The sequence below is a fragment of the Labrus mixtus genome, chromosome 2 (assembly GCF_963584025.1).
Source record: "Labrus mixtus chromosome 2, fLabMix1.1, whole genome shotgun sequence".
NCBI lineage: Eukaryota > Metazoa > Chordata > Actinopteri > Labriformes > Labridae > Labrus > Labrus mixtus.
Genome location: NC_083613.1, coordinates 35,468,651 through 35,484,969, shown reverse-complemented (window position 1 = coordinate 35,484,969; position 16,319 = coordinate 35,468,651). Strand labels below are relative to the sequence as shown.

The 16,319-nt window shown below is 43.3% G+C and overlaps 2 protein-coding genes across 7 annotated transcripts in view; both read right to left on the bottom strand.

The window, feature by feature from the left end:
* Nucleotides 1-14,367, bottom strand: part of ttbk1a (tau tubulin kinase 1a) — an 87,319-nt gene extending 72,952 nt beyond the window's left edge. The window contains exons 1-3 of one of the 5 annotated variants that reach the window (XM_061063886.1): nt 12,213-12,788; nt 10,944-11,024; nt 2,419-2,577 (exon numbers count right to left, since the gene is read on the bottom strand). In XM_061063886.1, coding sequence (XP_060919869.1) covers nt 2,419-2,577; nt 10,944-10,946 — 162 coding nt within the window. In that variant the 5' untranslated portion in view covers nt 10,947-11,024; nt 12,213-12,788. Of the gene's footprint in view, nt 1-2,418; nt 2,578-10,943; nt 11,025-12,212; nt 12,789-14,244 lie in introns of those variants that run through there. The other 4 variants (XM_061063877.1, XM_061063904.1, XM_061063896.1 and 1 more) reach the window with 4 other exon arrangements.
* Nucleotides 14,368-14,882: 515 nt separating this feature from the next.
* The window catches only part of tpcn3 (two pore segment channel 3), a 36,976-nt gene continuing 35,539 nt past the window's right edge, over nt 14,883-16,319 (bottom strand). For both annotated transcript variants that reach the window (XM_061063833.1, XM_061063826.1), the window contains one exon: nt 14,883-15,677. In XM_061063833.1, coding sequence (XP_060919816.1) covers nt 15,544-15,677 — 134 coding nt within the window. In that variant the 3' untranslated portion in view covers nt 14,883-15,543. The remainder of the gene's footprint in view (nt 15,678-16,319) is intronic.

Here is a 16,319-nt window from a genome sequence, read left to right as displayed (position 1 = left end):
GAAGAAGGTGGGGATGGGTATGTAGGTGGGGATCATGGGAATATGAAGAAGGTGGGGATCATGGGGATATGAAGAAGGTGGGGATGGGTATGTAGGTGGGGATCATGGGAATATGAAGAAGGTGGGGATCATGGGGATATGAAGAAGGTGGGGATGGGTATGTAGGTGGGGATCATGGGAATATGAAGAAGGTGGGGATGGGTATGTAGGTGGGGATCATGGGAATATGAAGAAGGTGGGGATCATGGGGATATGAAGAAGGTGGGGATGGGTATGTAGGTGGGGATCATGGGGATATGAAGAAGGTGAGGATGTCGGTGGGGATCATGGGAATATGAAGAAGGTGGGGATCATGGGGATATAAAGAAGGTGGGGATGGGTATGTAGGTGGGGATCATGGGAATATGAAGTAGGTGGGGATCATGGGGATATGAAGAAGGTGGGGATCATGGGAATATGAAGTAGGTGGGGATGGGTATGTAGGTGGGGATCATGGGAATATGAAGAAGGTGGGGATCATGGGGATATGAAGAAGGTGGGGATGGGTATGTAGGTGGGGATCATTGGAATATGAAGAAGGTGGGGATCATGGGGATATGAAGAAGGTGAGGATGTCGGTGGGGATCATGGGAATATGAAGTAGGTGGGGATGGGGAGACAGGTGGAATTAGTGGCAGGGATAGAGATGGTGATAAAAGTTGTAACGTGGATGGAAGTGGGGATTGGAGGTGGAGATGGGGATGGAAGTGGAGATGGGGATGGAGATGGGGATGGGGATGGGGATGGCGGTGGAGATGGGGATGGAGGTGGGGATGGAGGTGGAGGTGGAGGGGGGGATGGAGGTGGAGATGGGGATGGGGATGGAGGTGGAGGGGGGGATGGAGGTGGAGATGGGGATGGAGGTGGGGATGGAGATGGAGATGGGGATGGAGGTGGAGGGGGGATGGAGGTGGAGATGGGGATGGAGGTGGGGATGTAGATGGAGATGGGGACAGAGGTGGGGATGTAGATGGAGATGGGGATGGAGATGGGGACAGAGGTGGGGATGTAGATGGAGATGGGGACAGAGGTGGAGATGGAGGTGGGGATGGAGGTGGAGATGGAGATGGAGATGGGGATGGAGGTGGGGGTGGAGATGGGGTGGAGGTGGGGATGGAGGTGGGGATGGGGATGGAGATGGGGATGGAGGTGGGGATGGAGGTGGGGATGGAGATGGAGATGGGGATGGAGGTGGGGATGGAGGTGGGGATTGGCGGTAGGGATGGAGGTGGGGATGGAGATGGAGATGGGGATGGAGGTGGGGATGGAGGTGGAGGTGGGGGTGGAGATGGGGATGGAGGTGGGGATGGAGGTGGAGGTGGGGGTGGGGATGGGGATGGGGATGGAGGTGGAGGTGGGGATGGGGATGGGGATGGAGGTGGAGGTGGAGATGGAGGTGGAGGTGGAGGTGGGGATGGGGATGGAGGTGGGGATGGAGGTGGGGATGGGGATGGAGGTGGGGATGGAGGTGGGGATGGAGATGGGGATGGAGATGGAGGTGGGGATGGAGATGGAGATGGGGATGGGGATGGAGGTGGGGATGGAGATGGAGATGGAGATGGAGGTGGAGATGGGGATGGGGATGGGGATGGGGATGGGGATGGAGGTGGAGGTGGGGATGGAGATGGAGGTGGGGATGGGGATGGAGGTGGGGATGGAGATGGAGATGGAGGTGGAGGTGGGGATGGGGATGGAGGTGGAGATGGAGGTGGGGATGGAGGTGGGGATGGAGGTGGGAATGGAGATGGGGATGGGGATGGAGGTGGAGATGGAGGTGGGGATGGAGGTGGGGATGGAGATGGGGATGGAGGTGGGGATGGAGGTGGGGGTGGAGATGGAGGTGGGAATGGAGATGGGGATGGAGATGGGGATGGGGATGGAGGTGGGGATGGAGGTGGAGATGGAGGTGGAGATGGAGGTGGGGATGGAGGTGGGGATGGAGGTGGAGGTGGGGATGGAGGTGGGGATGGAGATGAAGATGGAGATGAAGATGGAGGTGGGGATGGAGGTGGAGATGGAGGTGGGGATGGAGGTGGGGATGGAGGTGGAGATGGAGGTGGGGATGGAGGTGGGGATGGAGATGGGGATGGAGGTGGGGATGGAGGTGGAGGTGGAGGTGGGGATGGAGGTGGGGATGGAGATGAAGATGGAGATGAAGATGGAGGTGGGGATGGAGGTGGAGATGGAGGTGGGGATGGAGGTGGGGATGGAGGTGGAGATGGAGGTGGGGATGGAGGTGGGGATGGAGATGGGGATGGAGGTGGGGATGGAGGTGGAGGTGGGGATGGAGGTGGGGATGGAGATGAAGATGGAGATGAAGATGGAGGTGGGGATGGAGGTGGAGGGGGGTATGTAGTTGAAGGGTGGTTCCTGACTCACCACTTTCCATCGGTCTTTGACCATGCAGTTTGGCGGCAGGATGTCGGCCTGCTCGGACGTCCCGTTCATGTTGGCGTTGTCCTGGAGGCCGGGGACTAGGCACTGCATCTGCCAGCCAGACAGAACACGAGCAGCTCCCAACTTAAAAGAGCCATTTATCTGTGAGAGGGGGAGGGAGTGGGGAGGGAGGAGAGAGAGAGGAGGGGGGAGGCAGAGCGGTCTGTAAGCAAAAACATCATAATTGGTACTAGGGGGCTCCCAGTGTGACCACAGCCCTGTGCTGGGACAGTCAGTATAACAACAGGCATTAAAGATGGCTGCTGCCATTAGAAGCCATTCTTCAGCTGGATCAGGCTACAGGCCGGTGGGGGGAGGGGGGATTGGTGGAGGAAGGGGGCGCAAGGTTGAGGGGGGGGTGATGGTATTTGCTGTAACTAGAGCAAATATCATGTGTGCAGAGGAAGCAGCTGGACACTCTGCTCTCAGCCGTCGACCTGATCACCAGAGACCTGAACAAGCTGGTTTTTAAACTAACAACCTTCAGCATGGCTCAGCTAGACCACCTGGCATGACCCCACCCATCTCTTAGGGGGTCAACTTAAAATACAAGGGACTGCTCTAAAAACTAAGATTACAACCACAAACTTTGTGCCGTTCAATTTTCTGCAAGTAAAACATTTTAAAGGAATGATCTGTCACATTGGGGGGGTTGAGGCTACAAAAGTAGCTTAGCTTAGCTTAGCATTAATACTTGAAGCAAGGGAACATCTTGCCTAGTTCAAATGAGAGGTTTAGCCATAAAAACAGATTTGCTTAGCTTTCAGTCTGAATACACCTTACCGCTAACCGATAACATGTTAGATCTGTTACACTCTTCTAAGACACAAAACAAGTCCCTTAAAAAACCTGAGTACTCAGTGCGGGTGGGTGCATTTACTTTGCTTTTGGCAGACTAAATTCCTCAAAAAAAGTTTGGAAACCTTATTTCTGTCAATTATTTCGCCCCTTTAATAATACTAATTGGTGTTGTATTTTATATCGTTGCAAAGCCTGATTACTCACCTTTATAACGAGGAATAACTTGTTAGGATCGTGCTTTCATGAAATGAGCAACACAGCTAAACGTGTGGGTAGCGCCCAAAAAAAATGTGCCACAATCCCCTGCAATGTTATTCTGTTGGTTCACTCCTGTTTTGAGTTGCTTGGTGGAATGGATGATTGCACTCTCCCACAGTAATAAGCTTTTTACACTTTATTCATTTAACACTGTCATGGACCTCAGTAGCGTGTGGATGATCCATACGAGGCCACAACAGCTTGGCCCCTCCTCCTCATGCTGGTCACCAGCCTGGTTACATTCCTCAACCATGAGTTGTTGAAGGTCAACCAGCGTGGTTGTGTTGGTCACTCTAGCACGCCCAAGCTGTTAATCAGGTGCCAATCAGTTGTCAGTTATACACCTGTAACTGACACACACCTGGCAGCACTTGAAGCTCAAACAGGAGTGAATACCAACAGAAGAATATTGCAGGGGATTTTGGCACATTTTTTTGGGCGCTACCCACACGCTTAGCTGTGTTGCACATTCCACGAATGCACGATCCTTTTAGAAGCTATACCTCGTTGTAATGGTCACTAATCAGGCTTACCAACGATATAAAATACAACACCAATTAGTATTATTAATAACGTTTCCAAACTTTTTTTGAGGAGTTTATTTACTTCTGCTTCTGGTCTTTATGCTAAGCTACGCTAACAAACTGCTAGTTGAATCTTCATGTTTACTGTACTTTTGAAAAAGTATTGTTGCAATTTGAAGACGCTGACCCTTCACTGAGAAAGATAAATGTTGCCAAATTTATTAAGAAAGCTGTCAAAAACACAATAGTTGTTATACGACACAATAGCTTGTTCACATCTGAGAAATTGTTCATCAGATTTCACATGATACTGCTGGTCAAAAGCGGGTCATTCTTTGCCGTGACTTCAGCCTGGCAGGTAATACACAATCCCGTGTATGGTACCTCTTCCAACAAACTCCATAAACTAAAATAGTTGGATTGAGATATCCCGCGTTGAGCAGTAATAGTTGAGGTTTAGAAACAGTTAAAGGTTCAGATGAGCTGACCATATTTTCCTTCTTTCCTGATAACGACTCAGATATCTAGGCTTGAACACTGGCAAATAATGAACTTCTCTAACACTATGAGTATCTCTCTGACGCCACAAGGACCTCTTTGAGACTACAGCCTAGTTTCCAACAAGCGGTCCAGTTTAGTTCCTAGGTACTGTATGCATTTATTGGTGTTTCCACTATCAAAATTTGGGAATGGCACCAAAACACCTGATCTGTACCATTCTACTTTTTTGCTACCCTTCGGTAGGGGTACAATCTGAACCCATCAGACCTTTTATGGTGGCAATAGACACACCGCAGTCTGTTGATTGATATTGCCCAAGAGCCACAGGTCAAGAAAAAAGAAAACAAAATGCTGTACATTCCCAATTGTTGCCCTACGCTATTACGTAGCTGACGCCATCTTAATGTCCCACTACCAAATAAGGCATAAACACGCAAGCAAGATCAGAGTTTACCGAACCAAACCAGACCAAACTGGAATGTACCTCTCTGACACTATGAGTCTCTCTGACACTATGAGTATCTCTAAAACACTGAGTATCTCTAACACTATGATTATCTCTCTAACACTATGAGTATCTCTAACACTATGAGTATCTCTCTAACACTGAGTATCTCTAACACTATGAGTATCTCTCTAACACTATGATTATCTCTCTAACTCTATGAGTATCTCTAAAACACTGAGTATCTCTAACACTATGATTATCTCTCTAACACTGAGTATCTCTAACACTATGAGTATCTCTCTAACACTGAGTATCTCTAACACTATGATTATCTCTCTAACACTATGAGTATCTCTAAAACACTGAGTATCTCTAACACTATGATTATCTCTCTAACACTGAGTATCTCTAACACTATGAGTATCTCTCTAACACTATGATTATCTCTCTAACACTATGAGTATCTCTAAAACACTGAGTATCTCTAACACTATGAGTATCTCTCTAACACTATGAGTATCTCTAACACTATGAGTATCTCTCTAACACTGAGTATCTCTAACACTATGATTATCTCTCTAACACTGAGTATCTCTAACACTATGAGTATCTCTCTAACACTATGATTATCTCTCTAACACTATGAGTATCTCTAAAACACTGAGTATCTCTAACACTATGATTATCTCTCTAACACTGAGTATCTCTAACACTATGAGTATCTCTCTAACACTGAGTATCTCTAACACTATGATTATCTCTCTAACACTATGAGTATCTCTAAAACACTGAGTATCTCTAACACTATGATTATCTCTCTAACACTGAGTATCTCTAACACTATGAGTATCTCTCTAACACTGAGTATCTCTAACACTATGATTATCTCTCTAACACTGAGTATCTCTAACACTATGAGTATCTCTCTAACACTGAGTATCTCTAACACTATGATTATCTCTCTAACACTGAGTATCTCTAACACTATGAGTATCTCTCTAACACTGAGTATCTCTAACACTATGAGTATCTCTAACACTATGAGTATCTCTAACACTATGAGTATCTCTCTAACACTATGAGTATCTCTCTAACACTATGAGTATCTCTAACACTATGAGTATCTCTCTAACACTATGAGTATCTCTAACACTATGAGTATCTCTCTAACACTGAGTATCTCTCTAACTCTATGAGTATCTCTAACACTATGAGTATCTCTCTAACACTGAGTATCTCTCTAACACTATGAGTATCTCTCTAACACTGAGTATCTCTCTAACTCTATGAGTATCTCTAACACTATGATTATCTCTCTAACACTGAGTATCTCTAACAATATGAGTATCTCTAACACTATAAGTATCTCTAACACTATGAGTATCTCTCTAACACTGAGTATCTCTAACACTATGAGTATCTCTAACACTATGATTATCTCTCTAACACTGAGTATCTCTAACACTATGAGTATCTCTCTAACACTGAGTATCTCTAACACTATGAGTATCTCTCTAACACTGAGTATCTCTAACACTATGAGTATCTCTAACACTATGAGTATATCTCTAACACTGAGTATCTCTAACACTATGAGTATATCTCTAACACTATGAGTATCTCTCTAACACTATGAGTATCTCTAACACTATGAGTATATCTCTAACACTATGAGTATCTCTAACACTATGAGTATACCTCTAACACTATGAGTATCTCTCTAACACTATGAGTATCTCTAACACTATGAGTATATCTCTAACACTATGAGTATCTCTAACACTATGAGTATCTCTCTAACACTATGAGTATCTCTAACACTATGAGTATATCTCTAACACTATGAGTATCTCTAACACTATGAGTATCTCTAACACTATGAGTATCTCTCTAACACTATGAGTATCTCTCTAACACTGAGTATCTCTCTAACTCTATGAGTATCTCTAACACTATGAGTATCTCTCTAACACTGAGTATCTCTCTAACACTATGAGTATCTCTCTAACACTATGAGTATCTCTAACACTATGAGTATCTCTCTAACACTATGAGTATCTCTAACACTATGAGTATCTCTCTAACACTATGAGTATCTCTCTAACACTGAGTATCTCTCTAACTCTATGAGTATCTCTAACACTATGAGTATCTCTCTAACACTGAGTATCTCTCTAACACTATGAGTATCTCTCTAACACTGAGTATCTCTCTAACTCTATGAGTATCTCTAACACTATGATTATCTCTCTAACACTGAGTATCTCTAACAATATGAGTATCTCTAACACTATAAGTATCTCTAACACTATGAGTATCTCTCTAACACTGAGTATCTCTAACACTATGAGTATCTCTAACACTATGATTATCTCTCTAACACTGAGTATCTCTAACACTATGAGTATCTCTCTAACACTGAGTATCTCTAACACTATGATTATCTCTCTAACACTGAGTATCTCTAACACTATGAGTATCTCTCTAACACTGAGTATCTCTAACACTATGAGTATCTCTAACACTATGAGTATATCTCTAACACTGAGTATCTCTAACACTATGAGTATATCTCTAACACTATGAGTATCTCTCTAACACTATGAGTATCTCTAACACTATGAGTATATCTCTAACACTATGAGTATCTCTAACACTGAGTATCTCTAACACTATGAGTATACCTCTAACACTATGAGTATCTCTCTAACACTATGAGTATCTCTAACACTATGAGTATATCTCTAACACTATGAGTATCTCTCTAACACTATGAGTATCTCTAACACTATGAGTATATCTCTAACACTATGAGTATCTCTAACACTATGAGTATCTCTCTAACACTATGAGTATCTCTAACACTATGAGTATATCTCTAACACTATGAGTATCTCTCTAACACTATGATTATCTCTCTAACACTATGAGTATCTCTAACACTGAGTATCTCTCTAACACTGAGTATCTCTCTAACACTATGAGTATCTCTAACACTATGAGTATCTCTAACACTATAAGTATCTCTAACACTATGAGTATCTCTCTAACACTGAGTATCTCTAACACTATAAGTATCTCTAACACTATGAGTATCTCTCTAACACTATGAGTATCTCTAACACTATGAGTATATCTCTAACACTATGAGTATCTCTCTAACACTATGATTATCTCTCTAACACTATGAGTATCTCTAACACTGAGTATCTCTCTAACACTGAGTATCTCTCTAACACTATGAGTATCTCTAACACTGAGTATCTCTCTAACACTATGAGTATCTCTAACACTATGAGTATCTCTAACACTATAAGTATCTCTAACACTATGAGTATCTCTCTAACACTGAGTATCTCTAACACTATAAGTATCTCTAACACTATGAGTATCTCTCTAACACTGAGTATCTCTAACACTATGAGTATCTCTAACACTATGAGTATCTCTCTAACACTGAGTATCTCTCTAACACTATGAGTATCTCTAACACTATGAGTATCTCTAACACTATGAGTATCTCTAACACTGAGTATCTCTAACCCTATAAGTATCTCTAACACTATGAGTATCTCTCTAACACTGAGTATCTCTAACACTATGAGTATCTCTAACACTATGAGTATCTCTCTAACACTATGAGTATCTCTAACACTATTTCTGACTCTATGAGTACCATCAAGTTTACCAACCATCACTGGTCTTCATTGCATCACAAAAAGATAGATGTTAGTGGAAGCCATATCGTCTACTTTTACTTTTTGGGGAACTTAAAACCTGTTGGTTTCTTATATTGACACAACTTGCCAATAAAGAATATTTCTGAATTGTAGGACTTCCTGACAGTAATTGTCTGTATCAGGAAAACCGTTCTGAGTTGTAACGTGTTGGGGATCAAACATCCTGGGGCTGAGCTTTGCCTGAGAGGAAGACCTCATTGGAACAGAAGTTCAACATGAGATACATAGTTGGAAAACCAAATTCATTGTTCATTTCACTGAGGTGGCAAGTTGTCAAAGGCACTGAGCCTGCCGGTTTAGAGTCCCTGGAAAGATTTAAACGCTCCCTGCAGATAAAATTAGGATTGATTGAGATTTATTCCAAATACAATGGACCAGAGTTCCTGAGCACTGTGTCAGATTATAATTGGATGTGTTGGTCTGTATTTCACTCTGTCTAAAAGCTTCTCGTAAGTTCTCTGAACCTGACTCTGGGTTCGACTCGGACTCTTTCCATGAACGGTTGTCAGCTCTCTGTCAGTGTGTGTGTAAAATTTCAGAGTGATGCATGTCAGTCCCCAAACCATGCTATTCTGCATGCAATGCCATGGGCCGTCTTCAGTGCATGCAGAGCTCAGGCGGACTGCAGAAATAATGGAGAGTGTCCGCCGTGTTTCCAGTCAGACCAGCTCAGATAGAGGACTGGACGGACTTGGAGGGAGAGGAGGAGCCTTCTCTGCACCTGCAGTGATACATCTCCGCCATACAACAGCATCATCATCAGCTGGGAGTCTCTGTATCACTGCAAATGCAGTGAAACCTGCTGAAGGCCTCAACACACTGCTGAGCCGCCGATCACTGCAGAGGACGGGACCACCGAGTTCCCCCAATACACTGCAACAGTCTACACAGCAGGCTAACAGCCAATCAGATCTGCTATAGTGTTATTTCATGTCGTATTGTGCTTTGTGACTGTAGTATGGTTTTATAACATAAAGGTTGAAAAGTGATGTAGTAAAAATAAAACCAAGTATTAGTTAAATATTGAATATCAATAAATATTATCATGAGTCTGGTTCTGATCCAGGTTTCTGTCTGTTCTACATAAGTCTGGTTCTGATCCAGGTTTCTGCCTGTTCATCATGAGTCTGGTTCTAATCCAGGTTTCTGTCTGTTCTACATGAGTCTGGTTCTGATCCAGGTTTCTGTCTGTTCAACATGAGTCTGGTTCTGATCCAGGTTTCTGTCTGTTCATCATGAGTCTGGTTCTGATCCAGGTTTCTTTCTGGTCATCATGAGTCTGGTTCTGATCCAGGTTTCTGTCTGTTCTACATGAGTCTGGTTCTGATCCAGGTTTCTTTCTGCTCATCATGAGTCTGGTTCTGATCCAGGTTTCTTTCTGTTCATCATGAGTCTGGTTCTGATCCAGGTTTCTGTCTGTTCTACATGAGTCTGGTTCTGATCCAGGTTTCTGTCTGTTCATCATGAGTCTGGTTCTGATCCAGGTTTCTTTCTGTTCATCATGAGTCTGGTTCTGATCCAGGTTTCTGTCTGTTCTACATGAGTCTGGTTCTGATCCAGGTTTCTGCCTGTTCAACATGAGTCTGGTTCTGATCCAGGTTTCTGTCTGTTCAACATGAGTCTGGTTCTGATCCAGGTTTCTTTCTGCTCATCATGAGTCTGGTTCTGATCCAGGTTTCTGCCTGTTCAACATGAGTCTGGTTCTGATCCAGGTTTCTTTCTGCTCATCATGAGTCTGGTTCTGATCCAGGTTTCTGTCTGTTCAACATGAGTCTGGTTCTGATCCTTCCTTTATGTCACTTTATTGGATTGTGTAACAACATGCAGAATATTTTAGATCAACATAGAAGTGTTGTTTGTTGTTGTAGTTTGTTGTTTGTTGATGTTGTTTGTTGTTGTTGTTGTTGTTTTAGTATAATTCAGGTTGAGTAATGAGTCGTGCAGTGTAACTGAAGTCAGAGGAACTCGGTGGTCCAGCAGCGTCTCAGCAGCAGATCAGAGTGAAACATCTCGACAGACACTTTCTCTACCTTCAAACCTCAGACTGCTGCTTCTTCTTCTTCTTCTTCATCTACAAATCTACCAATCTGTTACTGAGGGGGGGAGGGGGGGGGGGGGGGGGGGGGAGGGGTGCTCTGCCAGAAGCCGGGTTTGCATCATTCAAGTTTTGATCTGATGAAGTCAGTCAGAGCTCACCATAGTTCTGAGCTCCCGGAAAACCTGACGGCTTACAACAAATCCTGAGCGGGACAAAACCCTTCCTGTTCCTGTGTTAGCCTACAAGCCAAAACAGAGGGCACAGTTAACCAGGAGAAAGAGGAGGACCAGAGACCACTGCAGGCGCCCCACCTGCACACATCACAGGGGGGCGGAGCATGGAGGGACAGGTCGTCATACACCTGGTTAAGTATATCATCAGCGAACCAGATGGGAAGTGTTTGATGTACCTTATCCGACATGATGGCACATTCACAAACACATAGAACATTTAAACCACATTGGCTGTACAGAGGAAGACCACTATGTGAGGTGTGCTCTGTACAGAGGAAGACCACTATGTGAGGTGTCCTCTGTACAGAGAAAGACCACTATGTGAGGTGTCCTGTAGGGTCCACTATGGTCAGTCTACCAGTTTTCCTTGTAAATGTCGTTTAATCAGAAAATGTTTTTGTTGCAGTACCACAAGTGGCCACACTGAGCAGCAGCACTTCTTAATAACACATGGAGCACCAGGAAACATTCCTCCACTGGATTTAGAATATAACAGAAATAAAAGAGAAAACATTTTGAATATTCAGTTTTATCTAAAATATGTCAGAACTATTCTTTAAACTGTGAAAGAAATACTGGAAAGTTTAGCGCTAACATGCTAACCTGCCAGTCTCTTGGCACTAGCCCCTCCCAGTCTCTCTTTGCCCCTCCCAGTCTCTCTGTTCTCTGTGCTGACCCTTTAACTGATGTTTGATTCTAAAAAGAGAAGAATCTGTATTTAAGTGTCATCATCACATTTATAAATCTGTCAAAATAATCTCATTCAAATAATTCATCAATGTTTCAGCAGCACACTTCCGCTCTCCCCCCCCCTTCCCCCTCTCCCTCTCCCTCTGCATCACCCATATTGAATCCTCTCTGCAGTGCACAGTCATGGGTCCTCGATGCGCATGCGCACCATCGCATCCTGCCGATCAATAAATCTGGCCCGGACTGACCCGGGTTAGGAATTAGAGATGATCCGGATCAGTCTGGGTCCGAATGAACACATTCTGTTCAAAACGCATCTCTCACTCACACACACACACACACACACACACACACACACACACACACACACACACACACACACACACACACACACACACACACACACACACACACACACACACACACACACACACACACACACACACACACACACACACACACACACACACGGCCCGGGACACACCTGGTCCAGCTCAGGCCTACCTGGCGCACCGTCCGCTCCTTTTCCGCCTTTTGGTTATCTTCATCTGGGATTTTATTCCGGCACAAACCGTCCTGGTCCAGAAAACCCACCGTTCCTGTGGGGGGGGGGGCCGGGGTTCGGGCCTCACACTCCCGCAGGACTAAACCACCATTAAGTCCTCTAACAGTCCTCTGTACCGAACCCGACCGTGTCCTCCTCCTCCGGTACTAAAAGACCGGAACCAACCGAGTCCAGAAAAACGAACAATCCGATTTGAATCCCCCTCAGAGTCCGCGATGCTGTCCGGGTCCGAGTCCTCCTCCGGGTCTCTGCAGGTAAGGATGCAGGTCTAGATTAGTCCTCCTCCTGCTGAACCGGGTCCAGGAATGTAACCCGGGACAGAACAGATCCAGAGACCCGGTTGAGGCTGGCGGTCTGTGGGTGTCAGGTTCTCCGCTCCTGTTTGTCCGCACTGCAGCTCCGCATCCAGCTGCGTCAAACCCGCGTCATCACGCACAATCACAACATCCGGCCTTCAAAATAAAACGTCATCTGATGCCCAGCAAGGAAGTTGTTTATTTGACTTTGTTCATTTCAAAGTTTTACCTGATTGGAAGTCCTGAGCTGCCAAAACAATCCTGTATTTGTGAACTTCAGATGGGAGTAGAGTCCTGCACACATGAGACCCATAAAGGACCGAGGGGGAAAAGAACCAATTGGACCACAGCTTCTCTCTCTCTATGATAGGACTAAAGATTATTATTATTGTTACTTATTTTAAAGCAATGCCAGTTTTCAATAGTAAAACATCAGAGATCATATGTTTTAAAACCAAAATATCAAATTAATGGATTTTATTTAAACTATTCGACCTCGTTTATTTTAATGATGAATATTATCCAATCATGCAGAAGCTTTACAGAAACACATCTTGAGTCATATCTGACAGGTGTTGACCAAATTGCAGAAATCTTTGGCAACGTTTCTGTAAAGTTGCAAATGCAATGACCAATCAGGGTTTCTAACACGTAAGTGTAAAAAAAAGGTAGAACACCTCTGAATATAAAGGATATTTCTGACGATCATAGTAGAAGGTAAAATAATCAACAATGTGAGAAAATTCGATTTTTGAAGCTTTTAAAGCACCTTGGTGACAGAAGAATCCACTTTATTAAAGAACGTCGACCTTATAAAACATGGACGCGGTCTTGGTTTCCCGAAGAGGCGGTTTGAACCCTAACAAACAATGATGACCTCGTCTTTGGAAATGTCGACTCTACCGACCTCTTTCTAACTTTTTGTCAATCTAGAAAACAGACAAAGAGCGCCGACCTGTCAGTCAGGTCATCAAACTTCTTATTAATCTAATAAATGCAGAACTTGAAGACTTTTCATCTCTAGCACTTCATAAAGGTCACAATGACAAATAAAGTTATTCTATTCTATATCAAATTTCCCCCACACCTCTTTTTTTTATTTAAAAAAAAAGAAACGAGTTATATGGACAAGAACATTTTTATTTGTGCTGTAAAATGTACATTTTAACATCGGGCTCTATGGGGATTAACTCACTTCATGAAACAGCCTCAAGTGGACACTGGGAGAACTTCAGTTTCTTGTCCTTTTGCACTGGCTTTGTTTTCCTGTACAGGTTGGACAGTGAAGGTCACTAAATGACCTGAAATACATTTCTGTTAGGGTTAGGGGGACATTTAACGAAAATCATGATAATACATCTTCCATCTTATTTATCTGAGGATATTTAATAACCGTATAAACATTACGTAAACACAGCACCACGGAGCTTTCTGACTTCATTCATTCTTTATTTTGACTGGATGCTGTAATCGAGCCACAGCAGGCTTTCTTTAACACGGTCAGTGTGGCCTCGGAGGCTCTACACACACACACACACACACACACACACACACACACACACACACACACACACACACACACAGCTCGTCACCTACGTTTCCGGCTCTTTTCACGCTTTGTGCGGTTGCTTCGTTTCGTTTTCGCGGTTCTGATGTTTGTTTGTTGTTTTCTTACCTGAATGTTGTTTTCTGTCCGGAGCCGAGCAGCAGCATCCTCCACTCCCTCTGCTCCATCGCTCCAGCATCAGCACCACACACACACACACACACACACACACACACACACACACACACACACGCACACAACACAAACACACACTTCCTCTCTCTGTCTCCATCTCAAAGCTGCAGCTCCTGAGCGCCCCCCGCTGGCCGGGAGTCTGTTCAAGCTGTACGACCCACTCCTAAATCTCTGTGCTTTATTTTTTATATTTTACATTGTTTTAATTCTATTTTATTGTAATATCTTCTTATACTGTATTATTTAAGTTGTTGCTAGTTCTGCTTTAATTCCTTCTTAATTGTTTAGCACCAATACACCAAGTCAAATTCCTTTATGTGTAAATGTACTTGGAAATAAACCCTGATTCTGATTTAGTAGTTCAGCAGTTACATCATTATGCTGTGTTAACTCAGTGTTAGGAGATCTAAAGGCAGTAGCAGTTCCTACTGTCTAAAGATTAAAGATTCTTAATTTACAATGTTTGAAAAAAGAAGAGCAACTTGTATACACTGATAGCGAGCTGGAACCCTTCTTTAACCATTTCTGCTAAAAAAAAAAAAAAAAAAAAAGGAAATCGAGCTAAGCTATGGTTAGTTTTTCAAATGTTTTATTTAAAAAAAATATATATATATATAGACTTTCAATGTAAGTGGTCTATTTTTTGAAAGATATGAATTGTGTGTGAAATAACTCTGTCTTGTACATTATTCTCTAAGTAGTAGAAGACATAGGCCCAGGTGATGTCTATTGTAAACACAATTTACAGTCGCTTTGACCTTCATTTTAAGACAACCTGAGAGCTCACTGTAGTCTTATTTTTCTTTGAAATAAGATCATGGAATGCGACAGATCTCACTCAGGGCTCACTGTGACACAAAACATTCATGTCCTGTCTTTGAGACCAGGAGGCATGATGGCTGTATCCTTCAAGATCTTCACTTTGAGTTCTCTTTTCATTCACTGCTCATTAAGAATGATTTTAATAGAGCAGATTTACAGCGTTTATATAAACCTGAAACACAGCAGCAGTGTGACATTACAACTCTCAGAGATGACACGTGCAAATAATCTTTATGTGAAAAATACTGATTTTCTGTTTCAACACAGAGCAACTGGACAGAAATATAAAAATATAACACTAGATATGACTGTTGACACACTGCACTGGATTAACATCCGATTTGAGAGGAGTATAAAAATGTACATAAATGATAGAATCTGGTTCCCTTTATATATATTTTACATTAAAGTCTACACAGAGCTGAACGTGGGGTTGGCAAAGTTTCTGTTGTTCTGAGCTTCAGGGTCGTCCGTCTCAGCGAAGTCTTCGGGGTCGAGATCGGCCTCAAACATCCGCTGCAGCAGAGCGTCCACCGTCCGATATCCTGACAGGAAACACAATCACTGATTATCAATACTGAGATCAACAGAGAACAAGTTTATAAGTTCATCCATTCAAACATATTCTGAAATCCCAAAAGACTCAGCATTATTGATAATAAAATAATATAGCGCTATGAGTAATGAGGAAGAATTGTGCTGCACTTTTCCTATCTCAGTCCTTTGACACTTAAGATCGCTGTGTTCTGTGTTTGGCTAACATAAAGTTATCTATAAAAAACAATAAATGTTTGAACTCTAACTCAACGGAAGAAAGCAAAACATCCAATTTGATCTGATATGTTTTAGCTTAAAAATACAAAGTGGTGGGGAGTTGGTGGATCAGTGGCTGTAGTCCTCAACGCGGGCAGCCCAGGTTCAAATCCGGCCTGTGGCTCCTTTCCCGCATGTCATTCCTCACTCTCTCACTCCCTAATTTCCGACTTTGGCCACTGTCCTATCTCTCAATTAAAAAAAGGCACAAAAAGCCCAAAAATAAATCTTAAAAAAAATAAAAATACAAAGTGGTGTTCCACAAGGCTCCATATTGGATCCTCTGGGCCTGATCCCTGCTGTTATAGCTGCCCTGAACTAAAAGCCGCAAAAGGACTGTGTTTTTTGCATGTTCTTTGGTGGGAATTGTCTGT